Source organism: Netta rufina (assembly GCF_964035555.1).
Source record: "Netta rufina genome assembly, chromosome: 2".
Taxonomy (NCBI): Eukaryota; Metazoa; Chordata; class Aves; order Anseriformes; family Anatidae; genus Netta; species Netta rufina.
This window is the reverse complement of record NC_140124.1, coordinates 100,390,863-100,410,215: the sequence shown is the minus strand read 5'-3', so window position 1 is coordinate 100,410,215 and position 19,353 is coordinate 100,390,863. Positions and strand designations below refer to the sequence as shown.

Genomic DNA, 19,353 nt, shown 5'->3' with positions numbered 1-19,353 from the left:
AAAGAGGAAGTCATAAAAAGTTATAATGAATAAAAAAAGAACACTGAATAAAAGTATAAGATTCATACATATTTTATTTTTTATTTTTTTAATTAAATCCTCATATTCCAGCTGTGACAGACGTACTACCAAAAAAAAAAAAAAAACAAAAAACACTTAGTATTCTAATCAATCACAAATCAATATGGAAATAGCTGGAAACATTTCCAGCTCCTATATTTGAAAACCTTACCTCTTCTACCAATATCTATTTTGAATTGTTTTACAAATAAATACCATTTTAGACAGCCTAAGAACAAAAACACTAACAAAAGATTTTGCAATTTAGAATTAAGGTGAAATAAAAATCATTAGTTGCAATTAGACCATCTTTACTTGTGTTTCTTACTTCATACATAATTAAAACAAACATTTTTTCCGAATCTGTTTATTAATTCTTGAACATGAGAAAAAATACATGCTCAAAGAGATTGGGACACATATTTTGGTAAGCATTTTTTTTTTCCTTCTTCCTGAGTGATGTTCTATTTCACCATGCCATTTTTCCCCTCACACACACTTAATCCTACCACTCCTCACTGTCCCTAAAGCACCTAAAACTTCCACAAGTCCGTAAATCAAACAGAAGATTGAAGCTTTATGATCTAAACAAAAATCTCCAGTGAAGTATTTCATTCAGAATTTTCTCACCTGTTCTTAAAAGAGGTATAGCGTTTTCCAAGACTGAAACACAGAACTGAGGAAGGCTAAGCTGCTTCATCTGCAATTCTAAAGTGTCTTCATTCTCAGTATTTGGCAGGCCAATATGTTGTATGTCAAGTGGAGAATGCAGAGAGATTCTTGAGTTTGCATTTGCTTGAGTACTGTTTCCACTTAAAACAATAAAGAAAAAAACAAACAAAAGATAAACAGAGATATGTTAAGTCTTGCAAAGAAAATCCGTATATGTAAAAGATGACAAGAAGTATTTTGACGTCTTCTTTCTATAATACATCCCCCTCCTTCCCAATCTTTTCTGATACTCACTAGTGCTGCAGGAAGCTGAGGATTTTGTTGTATGATTTATATAATTTTTTAAAACATAACTAGTAGGATCACAAGTGAATGCCTATTGTTTTAGCAGGCATTTTCACACTTAAAAGTGTATACTCAAAAAAAATCACATGCAATGAAGAGATACAATATTGCAAGAGAAAAATCAGTTGATTTGAATTTTTTTTTTATGAAGAAAGTCTAACAGATGCTTGAAGCAAGGCCACATTAAATCAAATTTCAACTCAAATTATACCAACTAAATTAAAACCATTCTATGCAGCTAGCCACAGAACCCTTAGGAAGAAAATGTTACAGACTTTATTACAGACTGTAGGGCTTTCTCTGTCCACCGTTAAACAGAAAATATTACCTTCCCCAAAAAGTGCAACCAAGTATATATTAAAATAAGACATGTATGTATATAAAGCTTTTAACTACATAAAAATATATAGTTCGTAGCTTCACTTTCCAGGTGCTTTCAGAAGAAATTTAATTCTGTTGGCTGCATTATCGTTAACGTAATTCTGAATTAATCTAACTAGCATAGTAAACAACATTTGAATTGCTTTAACAACCTGCATGACTTTTATAGTTTTTTTTGTTTTGTTTTGTTTTTTTTCCCTGTTGTTGTTAAACAAGCTGAAGAAACTGAATTGTGGTATTACTGTGTTATTTTGTCTACATAACAAAAAAAAAAAAATCTCAAGAACAGTAACTAAGAGTTTAAAAGCTAAGATTAAGAGGATGATAGAAGACTGCAAGTGAAATAGGAGAGTTCAACAATACATAGTGGTTCTGACTGCACTTACCAGAGGGTAAGGAAGAAGAGGTATCAATCAAAAACAATTCAGAAGAGGAAAGGTTAAGTTTCCAGGCAGAATGTGAAATAGACAAACAGACAGATTGAAGAGTCTCAAGATTCAAGAATAAGGAAAAAAAGAGTTATTTATAGAACTGCAAAAAACAAATAGTTTATATATTACATATTTTGCTCAAAAGGATAAGATTCATTAACAATTGCTCTTCCATATTAGAATCAAGAATGTCAAAGCAACATTATAGTAATTTGTTTCATTGGCTCCTTAAATATATTTTCTATTCAATGCTACATTTTTCTTTACCTTACTTCTGAGTTACATTATAATCAACCAACCAAACAAATCATAACAAATATGATTCAGGGGCAGAAAGGATGCATGAAGAGAAGTGTACCTTCATGAACAGCTCTCAGTATGGCCTTATACTTTTAACGAATTATCACTATCTCACCCTCTATTTCATAGATGCCTCATCATTGGCATTATCTTTTATGCAAATTTCCTTACTACAGTCATAGCCAGAGCCATCACCGTCTCTTGCACAATATGCTCCAACATACTGAACTGTTAACTGTTCATCTCAGAAAAATAGCCAGCTCCTAGAATGCCTAAAACCTGGAAGTCATTTATAGTGACACATACATAACAAAACCTGAATATACTAGACGTAATGTGAGTAAAAACAACCTTTTACCATAACAACTCACTCTCAAAATGCATATACACATAACTCTGTGAGCTATTCTCATCTGTAAAATCACTATTTGAATTCTTAGGAGTTACTCAATCATTAAGACAATACGCCATAAAGACTCAGAAGAACTACAAATGAGCACATGGTAAGGATTTGTAAGACCTTTTAAGTTCCCAAATGTTACGCAGTAAATACGATGGTGATTCTGGACTGGTAGCTTTAAGTACATTATATCAAGATAAGTAACATCCACACACAAACAACAATCTCAACATGTTGAGGACATGCAGTGAATTTGGAATTTCAAATCGAAGCCGCATTTTTAGAAGATGTACACCTGAAATTTGTTGTCAGCTTTAGCACCAAGATTTAAAGAGTTTATTGGAAATCTTTATACAGCACAGTATTTTTGGCAATACTTTACACTGTTACCTATGTGATGGCCATTCAGTTTTTAAGAACCTATGGGGTCATCTGCCAACTAAAAATAAAAAACCCTGACTTAACCCTGAATAAACATTTATTTGTCTTTCAAGAATACACACGCAAACAGCATAATAATAATATTTAGATTTGTTAAAAGTGTTGGTTGGGTACAGAATATGGCAGGTAAGACTGATCTCAAGTATTCTCAACACTATTTAAAGAACTGTTTGATTTTTTGTGCCATTTGATTACTTTCCATAAACATGGTTTGAATTTTAGCTGGTTAACAAAACTCACATAATACCACACACTGCAAAGGAGTTGATGCCATAATCCTCTATTAATAATACTAATTGAAGTATAACTTATTTCCTATTTTATTCACCTAGAAGATGCTGCATCCCAATCTTGACCATCTCCTCTAGGACGCTGAACTGTTCTTCCAATCACAGATGGCCGAGGACTACTACTTCCAGGTGATGGATTCTGAGAACGAGGAGGACCTCTTGCTTCTTGACAATAAGATATAGATGAATTCTGTGAAGCTGTGCCTTTATAAAAGTTGTATATTATCCATTAATGAAATCTATTATTCTTAACAATACTATATAATTACTTTTACCATTACTTGACTAAGGTAGCATATGAAAAACTACAAGTTTGGCAAGCTAGGATGGCCTAACACTGGCAAGCATCAAAACAATGAAAACTACAGTGTTAATTTATTAATAATAAATTTTGAATATTAAAAAAAAATCAAAACATGGGAATAATTTCATACCATATTTTGGTAATTGTTTTAGTCTTAGAACTGCACAATGGAGAATTATGTTTTTTAAGCTACATAAGCTTCAGATTAATGTTGCACTGGCTGTGGTCAAGTATTTCAAGTCAAGCATAAAGACGCTGAGTTACAGATACTAAAACATATAAAAAAAGAGCCAACAAGATTTACGTCATAACCGACCAAAATACAAACACAGTCTCTGACTAAGGCTATTGGATTTACTGATGTTATAATGTAATTAGTAAAGAAACAGCTGATAGATTAAAAGATTAAGAGACGAAGTATATTGGCAATTTTATGAAGAGAACCAGACTGACATTTGTTGATTAAATCCAGCTGACAAAATGGAAATAAGAAAATCATTACAACTAGTCTACATCATTAAATCTACAAAATTTAAGCCCTGAAAACATTGCCCTAACAAAAAATAGCCCTAACAACTGTAAAATTTGAAACAATGATTGAATTATTCTCAGACATCAGAATACAAAGAAGTTACCAAGTTTCAAGTAATTTGTAAGTAAACTGTTAAGCACTAATAACTCAAAAACTTTTCTGAGACTCAAAGACTGCTCACTTTTATTTTACAAATTTCGTTTAGGTTTATTTGTAAACCCCTCTCCTGCTAACCTAAAAATAGTTGTCTACTGAAAAAAAGTTGATACATGGAATATCATAGGAAATTATTCAAATAATACATTTAATTTGAAAATGTTTAATATTGAAAAATAAGTATTCTTTAATAATGCAAGTACTCAAGAAACATTTACTAACATAAATAGTACTGAACATCATCACTTAGCAAAACAGTTTCACAAGATTCCGTTCACTATGAAGTAGTGCTTTTTTTTTTTTTTTTAATAATATTAGACATTCTTACCTTTAAGAAAAACACAATATTAAACTATTTAAAAATACCTACCTTGCTCAGTGGAAAAAAAACTTGGATCTCTGTGAAAGTTAAGTCTGCTTCTTAAGAAGATGCACAACTGTTGCAGGCAAGACACGGCCTGCAAAGCTAACCGATGCCTTCCATCTCCTCCAAAAGCCAGGTTTAGCAGAGATAAAAGGCTCTGCAAATATAAAACCATTAACACTAGTAGCTCAATATTACTGCACTTTCATGAGCAGTCAGGATAGAAAGAACCTTGCACTAAATACAGTTCAAAAATGTCTCTAAGTAAAAATCATAACAACGAATAAATAGACTTAAGTACTGTTTTCTCACTGAATACAAGGCTATCAGTCTCAAAGAAAAACTGAGTTTCTCATTATTTTATTTCCAATTAAACTACTGCTTTTATGATGGGATGCCCTTGGATGGTGTGTGTATTCCAGGAACGCAATTTTGCCTTACCCAGATGAAATGAAGTATTACTTCACCACACACTTCATTACTGATTAATAATATACATGATTACAACAAAATAATTAGATCTAATACATATATGATTTAGAGCTAATGTTTCAGTGCATCGAGAGTTTGACTTAAAGGGACTTCTGCTAAGAAACAAATTGTAGCATTTACATCATTTCTTACTTGACAAAACTGATTCCATAACAAAACAAAAATCAGTAAACTTGATGTTAGTTCTTGCCTGAACAATCTTTGGTCTTTGAAGGAAGATCTCAGCAGGAAAATCTTGCATAATCACATCCTGAAGAAGCTCACAAGTACTCCAAATTAAACTTTGGTTGCTACTTCTCAAAGAGCTAAAAATGCAGTTTGTGTTTAAATGTACATTAAAAACAAGAAAACAGTAATCATTAGCTTGAACAACTCTCTACAAGAAAGTTATAATCACAACACTGAAGAACCAAAAAAATAGTTGTAATTCTACTGTCTAGCAATTTTTTTTTTTAAACTTGAGTTATTCCTTAGCTACGCTAATTGTGTATACAATAAAGGAAAAACTCAATTCCAGCTGTCATGTAAAACTAAGTTCCCAGAAGAGAAATAACCGTATTGATTCTGAATTTGAAATTAAAATAAGAAAGACTGGTAATTCCCTGTGAAGCTAGTGATTATCTCAGCGGTATATAGCACGCAGTCTAACACTTACAAAGCTTCTTCGGTTAGTAAGGTTCATGTAGAACTATGAAACACTCAAATTATATATGTGGGAAGTTATATAAAGTAACAAATTTAGTAGCTATTAGCTAAAATGTATTAAATAAAAGTAAATAAAAGAGCCTTTTGGATGTTCTACTTCGGTTTTCCTTTTTTCTACTTTTAGTGTTTTAACCACCATTAAAATTTCAAATGTCCTATTCCAAGGATCTAATTTTTTTCCTACACTGCACTTTCTACATAAAGCAGATGAAAAGTTAAAAAGATTTTCCAACTTCAGAGATCTTTTGAAAGGAAAAAAAGTAAAAATCTGTTACAAGAAATCTTACAATTAACCAGACTTGCTAAATAATCTAGTTCACCACAATGCATTGCTGGCTATGCCAGCAAATCTATCCCACAAGGAATCCCACCTTTCCTTGCAAAAAGCTTCTTTGGGCCACTTCAGACATTAGTTTTCTATATGAAGAAAAAAATACCAGTGCAGAAAGAAGATCTGAATGCCTTATTGCTTGAATAAGGCACTGCAACAAAAGTTTTTCTCTATCAAGTGGCGGGGGGGGGGGGGGGGAGAGGGCGCGGAAACCAGTGATAAAATAAAGATTTTGTTCCAGCATGTTCTAAAATTAACTGAATGACGTATTTGACTCACTTGACAAATTTAGAAAACTGAACCAACATGAACAAAAAACGTACTCCGAATTAAACACTAAGAATTGATACAGGCATTAGGAAGAATCCTGCCCTGTTACAACTCCTTGTTTATCTGCTCTGCTAAACTTCAGTGTAGTATTTACAAACATTTATCAAAGATTAACTCATTGGTTATTTACAGGAACAGCCTAATGACAGAAGGAAAGAAGTTTAGAACCCCCCAAAAACAATTAAAAACAAAAACAAAAAAACAATGCTTCTATTACTTTACCTTTCATTTGATGAAAGAATGTGTCTATCAGTTGAAGTAAGAGTTAGCCAAGGAAAAGTGGAAAATTTCAAGCATTTTGCTGAAGAAAAGGAAAAAAGCAGGTATTTTAGAGCATATTCTATAGAAATATTAAACTGTATATTTCTATAGCAGTCAAATATGATATGATACTCTATATGAGTAGAGTATACTAGAGTATAACTATCAAATATGATATTCTATATGAGACCTGAAAAAAAATTCCTTTTACTAAATATAGATTTAAAAAAGAAAATGAAGCACTACTGATGAGTTTTCAGCAATATCAAAGAATAAAGGCCAAATCACAATGAAATGTGATTATTAAGGGCAAGTTGTACCTGACCAATCTGATGGCCTTCTATGATGCAGTGACTGCATCAAGTTGACAAGGGGAGACCGACTAATGTCATCTACCTGGACTTCTGCAAGGCTTCTGACACGGTCCTGCACAACACACTAATCTCCAAAATTGAAGAGATATGGATTTGATGGGTGGACCATTAAGTAGATAAGGATTTGGCTTGAAGGTCACACCCAGAGAGGTGTGGTCAATGGCTCTATGTCCAGATGGAGGCTGGTGACAAGTGGTGTCCCTCAGTGGTCTGTCTTGGGACCAGTGCCATTTAACAATTTCATCAATGACACAGACAGTTAGGATCAAGTGCACCCTCAGCAAGTTTGTAGATGACACCAAGCTGAGTGGTACAGTTGATTCAACAGAAGGAAGGGATGCCATCCTAAGGGACCCGGACAAGCTTGCAAAGTGGGCCCACAAGAACTTAATGAGGTTCCATAAGTCCAAGTGCAAGGTGCTGCATCTGGCTCAGGGCAATCCCAGACATTAGTACAGCCTGGGAGAAGAACTCATTTAGAGCAGCACTGCAGAGAAGAACTTGGGGGTTCTGGTGGACAAAGAGCTCAACATGAGCCAGCAGTGTGTGCTTGCAGCCCAGAAGGCCAACTGCATCCTGAGCTGCATCAACAGAGGGATGGCCAGCAGGTCAAGGGAAGAGGTTGTGCCCCTCTGTTCTGCTCTTGAGAGGCCCCACCTGGAATACCGCACCCAGAAGGATGTGAGGATGTTAGCGTGGGTCCAGAGGAGGGCCACAAAGACGGGCTGGAGCCCCTCTCCTACGAAAAGGACTGGGAATGTTTAGGCTGTAGAAGGCTCCAAGGAGACCTCATTACAGCTTTTCAGTACTTAAAGGGAGCTTATAAAAAAGACGGAGAGTGACTTTTTACTCAGTCAGACAATGACACGACAAGGGGGAATGTTTTTAAACTAAAAGATGTGTGACTTTGATTAGATTGATTAGATGTTAGGAGGAAATTCTTCATGCAGAGCACGGTGAAACACTGGAAGAGGTTACCCAGAAAAGCCATGGATGCCCCATCCATGTTCAAGGCCAAGTTGGATGGGGGTTGGAGCAACCTGATCTAGTGGGAGGTGTCCCTGCCCATGGCAGGGGGCTTGGAATTAGATCGTCTTTAAGGTCGTTTACAACTTAGAGCACTAGAATGGCACAGGATTATTGAAATAGGTTTTAGCAAACGGAAAACACATTATTAGTGAAAGTACTTGATTGACCACATCATGCTTCCAGTCAAGTTATAATTTTGTTCTGCTGCTAAAGAATACTTGCATAATCTCTAAAAGCGGGAAATTGACCTCATGCTTTTACTTTTAAGGCAGAAGAAATTCTAGTTGTTACTAAATTATAACACTATGTAACTTTTAATGTACTTTAAGTTCATAGAAGTTATTCCACAATTCTAAAGATAGATAATGCATTGCTAAAAAGTAATCTAGTGATTTATATACAGTAACTACAAAGTCAGGTTTTAAAATCTACTTCTCAGCACTGTATTATATGTTAATTATGGGAATTGCCACTAGCATATTGGTGCAGGCAAAGACTTGTCAAAGTAATACTTGTCTGTGTTTGTCAATATTATTTTCATATTTTACTGACAATAAATAGAACTGTAACACTTTTTTATTTAGGTATAAGGTAAAGATTTCTAAAGCACCTAAAATACAGGAAAAAGAATAACCAATATTAATATTTGAAATTGAATTTCAATCTATAGAACATCTCTATGGACTTTCTGCAATTATATACATACTTTCTGTGATTAATATACATACCATGCGTTCTTTTGAGAGGTATTTCTAACCGTGGCATATTGCTTCTATCTTGACAAAAATATCCAGTGAATACTTCCTCTTGAGGTGGAACTACAACAAATAAAGGGTGAATTAAAAAAAAAAAAAAAAAAAAGTAAATTGGAAAAAAAAGAGAGCAAAAGTTAATTTATCTTTATTGCTTTATCTGAACTGCCTCCTTTTTGTCCTACTAATGAAAGTGATTTAAAATGAACTTGGGAAAGCAAAGAAAACAAAACTGTAATCATGTCTTATTTTATAAATGCATTTTGCAATTCCCCCCCTTTCTTTTTTTACACTACCTTGCATACTGAGGGAGAAATAGCAGCTAAGATACTATTTGTAGTTATTTATTTATAAAAGCAACTTTTATAATCAAAAATGTCTCCATACTGCTACTTTTTCAAGTCAGCTGAAATGTTGTGTCCCCTGTATATAATATGCATATTAATATTTAATAGATACAATCAATATGCAAACTACGTTACAAAATCTACACAAGGTATGTAACACCAAAAGCAATCTCTCTGGAACTTATTTGATCACTAATATATGTAATTTACAGTATAAGAAGGAAATGTGTGTTATATTTCAATTACGGAGTTCCAAATAAATATATTTTAAGAATGCATTATTCCCCATACACCAGGGATTTTAGATGAAAATCTTGGTGAACTTTTATTGGGACACAGGGAGGAGAAAATAATAAAAAAATAAATCAATGAACAGCCATGAGATTGTTCTGGCAAATTGAAATTCTGAGCACTGGACAGGTTGCAAAAACAACAGAAAAGCTACTTTTATCTCTGAGATTGCACAGTGTGACAGAGTTGTGGCCATTACTACTGTACAGTATAACATCTGTGGCTTTCCCACAGATGTTGGAGGATTATGTAAGGCCTTAGCAGTTTTAAAATAAAAACTTCTACTAGGGTAACTTACTGCTTGTATTTTTTTTTATTCCTCCCAGAGATAAAGTCCGCTATGCAAAATGTAGCAAAGCATGCCAGCTTAATTATAGTTTTGTTCAAAAAGTTGCTACACTCGCTACCATAAAGCAATCTTTGGAAGTTACTCCTGTGTCATGCCTCTTTCAAATTATAAGTTAATACACACTGTGAAACTGGACAGAATGTCTGATTACAAACAGGGCTTTTCTTGTGCAGATAATTCCATTAAAGGCATTACATGATTAAACTAAGGTCACACTTTTTCTGGCATAATCATTGACTTCACTCAATTCCCAAGAATACATTCATCAACTACACCTCAAAACGCCCACTTTTCAAAACCTAGAAGCTGTTCATTTACTTTTTTTTCATTCTAAATAAGTCACGCTCCCAAATATATAGTTTACCTTGTTGATCTACTGAAGACTGAGACTGAGCCTGATAATCTCGTGATAAATAACTAGGAATTTCAGCAGGAAGTAAGAACAGTCCATCCACAATCCCATCAATTATAGCTTGCAAGTTTGGTTCAACATCAGCACGAAGCTGAGAGAAGAACTCCACAGCACCAATTCCAATCATCTTCTGGGCAGCAGCTGGATGCTACATTAGGACAAATAATTGACAGTTACTTGGAAGAATCTTAAGGACTTCTGAGAAAGGAAGGGAAAAAAGAAAAGGAGTTATAAACAACACTTAAGTTTGGCTTGCCCTTTATTTGTTTTGGGGTTTTGTAGACCTTTCACTGGTATCAAGGATATGCTTTTTCATTTCTTCTGTATAGTTGCTGTTTAGTGATTAAAACATTCTCATCGGCTGAAATCTGTAAAACTTAAGCAAAATTCTCTCAACCTTTTAAGAATGAATAGTAACACTGCTCAAATCTTCACTTCTCAGGAACAGTGCAAGTGCTTGTCCAAGAAGAAATTAAAACACTAAATGGGAAACTGAAGAAAAACTAAAGCAGAAAGACAGTAAATAATCATTTTTCCAGCCACCCCTCCAAACAATTGCATAGCAAGCCACTCAAACAGTTTCCATTTATGTTTACATAGAATGATAGAATGTTTCTTTTTTCCCCGCTTTGTAAAAGACAGTGTAGAATCTCATTACCAGGAGCTACAAAACTACATAGCGTATAGTTTTGTTTAGCACCCCAAAGATGGTTTAAGGATGGTTTAAGGATAAAGGCAAGTTAGTCGTACCTTGATCAAACCGCTCACAAAATTCAGCACTTCCTCTTTCATTGGCACTACCGGAAAATTGAACCACTCCAGCAGGTTAAGGAAAAGCACTTTCTCCTGGACTAGATCGGCGTAGGAAATCAAGTTGTGATCCAGTTTCAGCAGGATATTCCTCAGAGAGCGTTCTCGTATCTCCGCCAGCTCGTGACCTAACCCCCCCCCGCCCCCAACGGGACAAAACCGAGTTAAGATTACCGGACAATTCCTCGCTCGGACAACAACAACGCCACGGGAGAGGGGCGAGAAGCGCGGCGGCCCGGTAACGCGACGGGACGGAGGGGGAAGGGGAGGGGGAAGGAGGCTGCCGCCAGCCGTTACCCAGCTTCCTGACGAGCGCCGCCAGCTCCATGGCGCTCCTGCCGCCGCAATTCAACCGCCGCGCCGGTTCCGCCAACCGCCCCGCCGCGCCCGGCCAGCGCCGCCCGCGGGGCACCTCGGGAAACGTAGTCCCCTTCGCTTCACTGCCCCGGCACCGTCGCGGAGCACCTTGGGAGCAGGGCGCTCCCCGCGCACGCTTGTACAGGGAAGGCCCCGAGTGCTCCGGCGGGAGTGGAAATAACTACAACTCCCATGGGGCTCTGCGCGTGGGCGGTCTCACCGGCGGGGAGGGGCGGTGCGGCCGGGGCTGAGCTCTGACATGGCCCCGCCCAGCCTGGGCCCTGTGGCGCGATCCTTTTCTTCGTTTAATTTCTGCAGCCAGTTTGCTGTTGGTTACCCGTGCCTTGGCAGCGCAAGGCCGTCCCGTCAGTACCCCGTGCAATGCAGAAGCCCAGCTACGCAATTAAAAAGTGTGTGTTTACCTCCTGGCTCAACGTGCAGCACCCTGTTTGCGCAGTGGTGCTGCTGCGGGTCAGTCTGCCCAAACCAAACCAAACCAAACCAAACCAAACCAAAACAACCCACCCAAACCCGCCCAAACCCAACCCAAACGCAAAACAAACCCAACCAGCTACCCATCTAGCAGCACTGTAATGCACGCATTTCAATAATAATCACCATTCTCTGCCTGGAAAGGAGCTGCCGCATTGGTGTTTGTTCTGCTTGTAGCTTGAATATAAGTCTAAAAAGACAGCCTGTGGCCTTGTCTGTAACTCTAGGATGACAGTTCTTCATATCTTCAGCTCTGGTATCATTCTTTGATGCATGTTTGCAACATCTTTTTTTTTTTTTTTTTTTTTGGTCTAAAGCCAAATATGGAGTTAATCAGGAAAGGGTCTGAGGGTCTGTTTTTCATCCTGTAGTGCCCTCATGACCCCAGCTGGGTTGGAAGCCAGCGAATGATTTATGTTTATAGTAATAACTGAGTACTTGCCAGTGTTTCTTTGATGTAACTGGCAAAGCTCTGGAAATAGCCCTTGGTGACTCATGTAAAGCAAATAGGATGAATTAGTAGGTGGATCATGAGGGCCTTTTTTAAAATTTTTATTTTATTTTATTTTATTTTATTTTATTTTATTTTATTTTATTTTATTTTATTTTATTTTTAATATAGCCTAGACTCTAGAATCACTGAATTGCTGAGATTGGAAAGGACCTCTGGAAATTGTCTGGTCCAATGCCCTGCTCAAGCAGGGACAGCTAGAGCAGTTTGTCCAAGAGCAAATCCAGGCAGCTTTTGAGTATCTTCAAGAAGGAAGACTCCACAACCTTCCTGGGCAACCTATGCAAGTGCTCCATCACCCTCACTGTAAAAAAGTGTTCCCTGACGTTCAAAGGAAACCTCCTGTGTTTCAATATGTGCCCATTGCCTCTTGTCCTGTCACTGGGCACTGCTGAAAAAAGCCTGGTTCCATATTCTTTGCAACCTCCTTTCAGATATTTATAGACATTGATGAAATCCACCCTGAGCCTTTTCTAGGCTGTAGAGTCCTAGTTCTCTTAGCCCTTCCCCATATATGAGAAGCTTCAGTCTCTTCATCATTTCTATGTCCCTTCATTGGACTCTCCAGCATGCCCATGTCTCTCTTGTACTGTGGATCCCAGAACCTGCCACAGTATTCCATGTGTCATCTCACCAGTGCTGAGTAGAAGGAAAAGATCGCCTCCCTCAAACTGCTGGCAATACATTGCCTAATGCAGCCCAGGAGCCTCATTTTCAACTTGATGTCCACCAGGACTCCTCCTAGGTCCTTTTTCTGCCAAGCTGCTTTCCAGGTGGGTGACTCTTAGCATGTACTGGTGCCCATGTTGTTGCTTCTCAGGTGCAGGACTTTAAATTTCTCCTTACTGAACTTTCTGAGGTTCTTGTCAGCCCATTCCTCTAGCCTGTCCATGTCCCTCTGGATACACTACCTTGTTTATAATGCAAGGCAATTTCTCAAAGCAGAGTGTCTTGAACACATAGTAAGGATGCATAGTACATTATAGATTGCCTATTAGGGGGGTGATGCTTATTTTTGAAAGATGGTGCTTGCCATCATAATTGGAAAAAATAAATTGATGATAGGTGGTGTACAAGTGGTGGATGTTGTTTCACGTGTATGCTCATAAAAAGTTTTTGTATGTAACTGCAGATGCAAAAATGAAGATGGCCTTGTTATCTTCATAGTTTGTTTGTTTGTTTGTTTATTGCATAAGAAAATACATTTTATCGCAGCCAACAAAACGTTGGAAAGTGTAGTACAGTATATGCAAATGATTTCCAAATGGATATATGATGCTGCCCTCTCAGTTTCCATCTAATATTTTTTCCAACCTGGTTGCCATCACTGTGCTATTATTTCATAGTAAACTTATATTAATATAATATATTAACTCCATCGACAGTATCAAGCCTGTAGTAAATTCTTAATTACAACTCTGAGCAAGAGAGCATTTTGCAAGAGTATTTGTATCTGTGGAACAATAAAACAAAGGAGCTTGATTAATCTGATTATAAGCATATTATGCTTGCTACGACTATATTTTTTTCCACAAGAGGCTGAATTTACATGGATCTATCAGTGTTTTTCTACAGCAATTACAAAAGAGACGTCACTGACTTGGTAAAAGTTCCTTTTAGAAGGAGCATGAAGAGCTCTCACCAGATGGATATAGGGCTGCTAACAGTTCCCCAAGTAGGTTTGCTGGGAACTTAATGAGACCCTGTATCAGAACCTATAATAATGGAGTGGATTTGTATCTCATTTGTCCTGCAAGGAGAAGGAATTGCTGAAGCTGTCATTTCCCAAAAAGAACTAAGTAAAAATGTTACTTTAGGAAGAAACATGCATCACTGACATCTATAGGAATGTTCAATAGATACCTTTCTTGACTCTTTGAATATGGTCAATCAATATTGCATGTGAAAAACAAATGTTTTCTTACACTGTCTTCAGTGTCTGAATTCATAGTTAAAGAAAAGATTCATAGTTGCTATCAATGCACAGGTGCCACATGTACACTCTCCATTGCTAGGATACTCCTCAGCACTGTAAGTGCTGGCATTTCATTCAGATTTTATTAGCTGAAGGCCTAATTAAGTTCAACTGAAAAAATATTCCTAGCCTTGAACAGCATCTTCAATATTCTTGCTCCTATTGTAGACCAGAAAAAAGGTTGTGTGTACCCAAAACAGTGATCCAGAGGCACGCTTTATCAGCTGATATAATGTATTCTATGCTATATGGCTCAAACTGGTATTCAAGATGATCAAGAGTAGTCAGATGTGCATTGCTACATGTAGAGGAATGACATCTTAAAGTGTCTCTCTCCTAAAAAAAAAAAGGGGGGGGGACAAACAAACAAACAAACAAACAAAAACTTTTACTGAATACATGAAAGGAAAGAAAATGGTAAATGGATTTAAAAAGTATTGCTGGGATTCTGAGAAAATCTAAATAGGAGAAGAAGGGTCTATCATTATTAGGAGCACTGATTCCCTGTGTGTCTGTATCTCCTGTTTTGGACTCCCACTAATGCTTTCACTTCCTCCTACCTCCTATTTCCCATTAGCCTGCAGATTCCCATAACTGCTTCCAAAACCAGTTTGACTTTTTCATCTCCACTAGCATTATTTAACACGAATATCTGTTCTACCATGTATATTCTTATTGATCTGAAGTCCAAATGTGTAGGAGTTTCATCACTGGGGAAATTAGTCACTGAATCTCATTTACATTGTCCCTTGATACTTTCTTACTGTACTCTACATAAGATGTACTTTAAAGAACTGCCTACTCCTATATCCTCACATGCATGGTTTCTATAATTCCAATAACTTTTTCTTCTAATCTCTTCTATATCAGTTGCATTTTATCCTAAGCTCTAATTTTGTTCCAAAAGCCATCTTTTAGCAATTTCACTACAGGATGTTCTGTAACTTTGAAATTCCCCTTCAGTTAAATGCCTTAGAGAGAGATGAGCTTGAAAAAAAAAAATCTGAGTATTTTTGAAGGACTCCTTTTATTTTTATTTATTATTACTGTGATTTATTCAATGCAGGATGAAGTCATATTATCTTTGCATTCTTTTTTCAAAGTTGTGTATTCAAAATAAAATTTATTTCCTTTTGAATTCTGTCCTCTTATATTCTTCAAGTTGCTCTGAAGATCACCATATCAAAGACTGTATATGACAGTCTCAATTCCACTTTTGATAATATTCTTACTGTACTTCTGAGCATAAGTGTTGCAGTTTATGATTCTCCATGAATTTCTTGCTGTCTGACTTTTCACATACACTGAAGAGCAGCAGTCTTGTGAAGAAACATAAGATCATGTGGGGAGAAAAAACAAACAAACAAACAAACAAACAAAAAACAAACGTGAATTCTAGGTGCTTCTCCAAATGAAATACCAGATGCGGACCGTGATGCCCAAGCTTTGTTAACCTCTATATTTAAAATGAACCTTGTGACTGAAAGAAGACAGTAAAAAGGAAGGACAGAAAACAAAGAGAATGAAAACAGTAGGAATGGAAGGAGTCAGAAACGATCAAGAGAATTTAGATGAGTAATTCCCCGGCTGAGAAAATTCTCTCTTTATATTAACCATCCTCTCTATTGCACCCTCTGTTGCTGCATATCTACTGCACCCTCAGCAAGTTTGCCAGTAACACCAAGCTGTGTGGTGCAGTAGACACACTGGACAGAAAGGGATGCCATCCAGAGGGATCTTGACAGGCTTGAGACATGAGCCTGTGCAAACCTCATGAGGTTCAACAGGGCCAAGGGCAAGGTGCTGTGTGTGGATCAGGGCAATCCGAAACACGGTTATGGGCTGGGCAGAGAATGGATTGAGAGAAGCCCTGATGAGAAGGACCTGTTAGTGTTGGTAGATGGGAAGTTTGACATGAGCCAGCAGGATGCACTTCCAGCTCAGAAAGCCAGCCATATCATGGGCTGCATCAAAAGAAGTGTGGCCAGCAGGTCAAGGGAGGTGATTCTCCCCCTCTACTCTGCTCTCATGAGACCCCACCAGGAGTACTGCATTCAGCTCTGGGGCCTTCAGCACAAGAAGGACATGGAAGTATTAGACCGAGTCCAGAGGAGGATGATCAAAGGGCTGGAGCATCTCTCCTATGAAGACAGGCAGAGAGAACTAGGGTTCAACCTGGAGAAGAGAAGGCTCCAGGGAAACCTTATAGTGGCCTTCCAGTACTTAAAGATAGCCTACAGAAAAGCTGGGGAGGGACTCTTTATCAGGGAGTGTAGTGATAGGACAAGGAGTAATGGCTAACTTAAAATGGAAAAGGGTAGATTTAGGTTAGATATTAGGAAGAAGTTCTTCACTCAGAGGGTGGTGAGGCACTGGCACAGGCTGCCCAGAGAAACTGTGAATGCCCCATCTCTGGAAGTGTTCAAGGCCAGGCTGGCTGGGGCTTGGAGCAGCCTGATCTGGTGGGAGGTGTCCCAGCACCATGGCAGGAGGATTGGAACTAGGTGATCTTTAAAGTCCCTTCCAACCCAAACCATGCTATGATTCTATTAATTCCAGAGCCAATTTAAAAGAATCCTTTCCTATTCTGGAGGCCTGCTGCCACCCACAGATTTCTCATCCTTCTCTATTTGCTAGCTGCTATTGGTAAAAGAGTATGCCAGTATAGAAAATTAAAAAAAATATATATATAATAATAATAATTGGTTGCCTATCTGCAGTCCATACTGAACCTACTGCACATATACTGTAAATACAACATATGCAGAACTGTGTGTTTATCACTTTAAATGACTACCAGATTCCTGAAATCAGCATTCAAAATCAGTAGGGTGATAGCAGACTTCTAAAGGTTTCCTGTTAACATCAGTGATGCTGCATATATAAAAACCCTTTCCTTTGTGCTTTTTACAGCCAGGACCAGGTTTTCATTACTGCATTATATTAAAGCTTGTGACAAGATCTCAACAGGTGCTTTATTGTAGATTCTTGAATTTTTATGCTTCCGAATCAGGTACATAGTACCCAACCTAAATGCATGTTACAAATGTTTGTGTTTTCAGCAGTTCAGGTGCAGATTTGGAAGAAGCTCATTTATGAGATTATTAATTTATTGTTTATTATATATTTTCTTCCCTACTGAGACTTTGTAATTTCCTTTGTTTTTCCCTTAACTGGATCTTTTGTGCTAAATCGCATATGCACATATGCAACTGACTTACAGAGTGGTGCAGAAAAACTACTTGTGTATATATAATAGCTAGAAAATTTAATTTCATACAGATTATTGTATTTGGTGAGTCAGTCAATATAAATATAAATATCTACCATGAAAGAGCAAAACAAAAGGAATTAAAAAAAAAAAAAAAACAACACAAAAACATAAGTGAGAAAATCTTTATCATGATGTTTGCTAAAAACATATAAAAGTATGTTTTTTCCATTGCAGGTAATGAACTTCTGCAATTTCATGGCACACAAGGTTGTCAATGCAAATAGTAAAAGTAAGTTCAAAAAAAAAGTAGATGAATCAGTGGAGAACATGCCTGTCCATAGCTGTGGTTTCTGGTCAGGATGAGGCATAAACAGATCAGAGAAAATAGCTTTCCTTAAGCAGTGCCTCAGGTTGTCGCTCAGATACAGAATACTGCACTAGAGTAGCCTCCCCCAGTAAGGCACTCTTATTTTCTTCTGATGTGTGAATTTAGATCCTATCAAAGGAAACATACCAAGGAGAGAAAGGGAGCACAACACAGAGAATTCAGATGAATAAACTGATTAGCCTTTACAATTCTGAAAAGGTCCTCTTACACCACATCAGCTTTCAGCATTTTGTCAGATTCCAAACCCTTCAAATAGGAGATGTAGTACGCAGATTTTTAGTGACCTTTAGTAAGTATTTATTCCCTCAGAAATGGCTTTAAACTAAAAGAGGAGAGATTTAGATTAGAGGTTAGGAGGAAATTCTTCATGGTAAGGCACTGGAACAGGTTGTCCAGAGAAGCTGTGGATGCCCCATCCCTGGAGGTGTTCAAGGCCAGGTTGGATGAGGCCCTGGGCAACCTGATGTGGTGGGTGGCAACCCTGCCCATGGCAGGGGTGTTGGAACTGGATGATCTTTAAGGTCCCTTCCAACCCAAACCATTCTGTGATGTTATTCTATGATATGAAACATAAAGCCGACTTAGATTGAATGTTGGCATGTTTCTTTTACCGAAATAAAAATACTGAATTAAACTGCTGTATGTCGTATCTTCATCCACTTCACTGATAGGGCTGGCAAGGTGCTGCCTAACATATGTAACTGGATTGCTTTATTTGAGGGCTCAGTGCCTTACATATGATTTCCGGCTCTGGAGGTATAATTGCCATGTATATCTTCCCTTTTAAAAACAAATTCTAGTTGCATCATTTAAAATCAATAAACTTCTCTGATGAACCTCTGAATGTTATTAAAACATTGAACATTTTGATTTGTATCACTGAACTTCTTTACTGTTTTCCAATATTCTGACGTAGTGGTTAGCGCGCTTAATAAAAATGGTTTATTTTAAAGGGAGCTCTTTCTGCAGTTTATTGATCAAGATGGTCCACAATTATTGAAAACATTAATTTTTGATAACCATTAAATTGTCGTGTAGGTTATCCTTTCTTTATAATACTAATGCTGCACGTCATTGCAAAGGATAAAAACATTACAATAATCAGTTCTTGAATTTGGCAGATACTCCCATTTTAGTCAACATTATGACATTTTTATTTTTGTTATGATGTAACTGTAATTAAATTGCCAAGTCTAGGTCAAAACAGAAAATAATTCCTCTTAAATACTCATAGAGTAATCATGTTATGTCATATTA

General features: G+C 37.1%; 1 protein-coding gene across 1 annotated transcript in view; it reads right to left on the bottom strand.

Moving 5' to 3' along the window:
• RTTN (rotatin) overlaps positions 1-11,550 on the bottom strand; it is an 83,555-nt gene extending 72,005 nt beyond the window's left edge. Inside the window, exons 1-9 of the mRNA XM_084306721.1 lie at positions 11,457-11,550; positions 11,100-11,287; positions 10,302-10,497; positions 8,927-9,004; positions 6,757-6,835; positions 5,359-5,473; positions 4,683-4,833; positions 3,359-3,524; positions 691-872 (exon numbers count right to left, since the gene is read on the bottom strand). Of these exons, the coding sequence (XP_084162847.1) occupies positions 691-872; positions 3,359-3,524; positions 4,683-4,833; positions 5,359-5,473; positions 6,757-6,835; positions 8,927-9,004; positions 10,302-10,497; positions 11,100-11,287; positions 11,457-11,487 (1,186 nt within the window). The 5' untranslated portion in view covers positions 11,488-11,550. The remainder of the gene's footprint in view (positions 1-690; positions 873-3,358; positions 3,525-4,682; positions 4,834-5,358; positions 5,474-6,756; positions 6,836-8,926; positions 9,005-10,301; positions 10,498-11,099; positions 11,288-11,456) is intronic.
• Between the last annotated feature and the right edge of the window lie 7,803 nt (positions 11,551-19,353).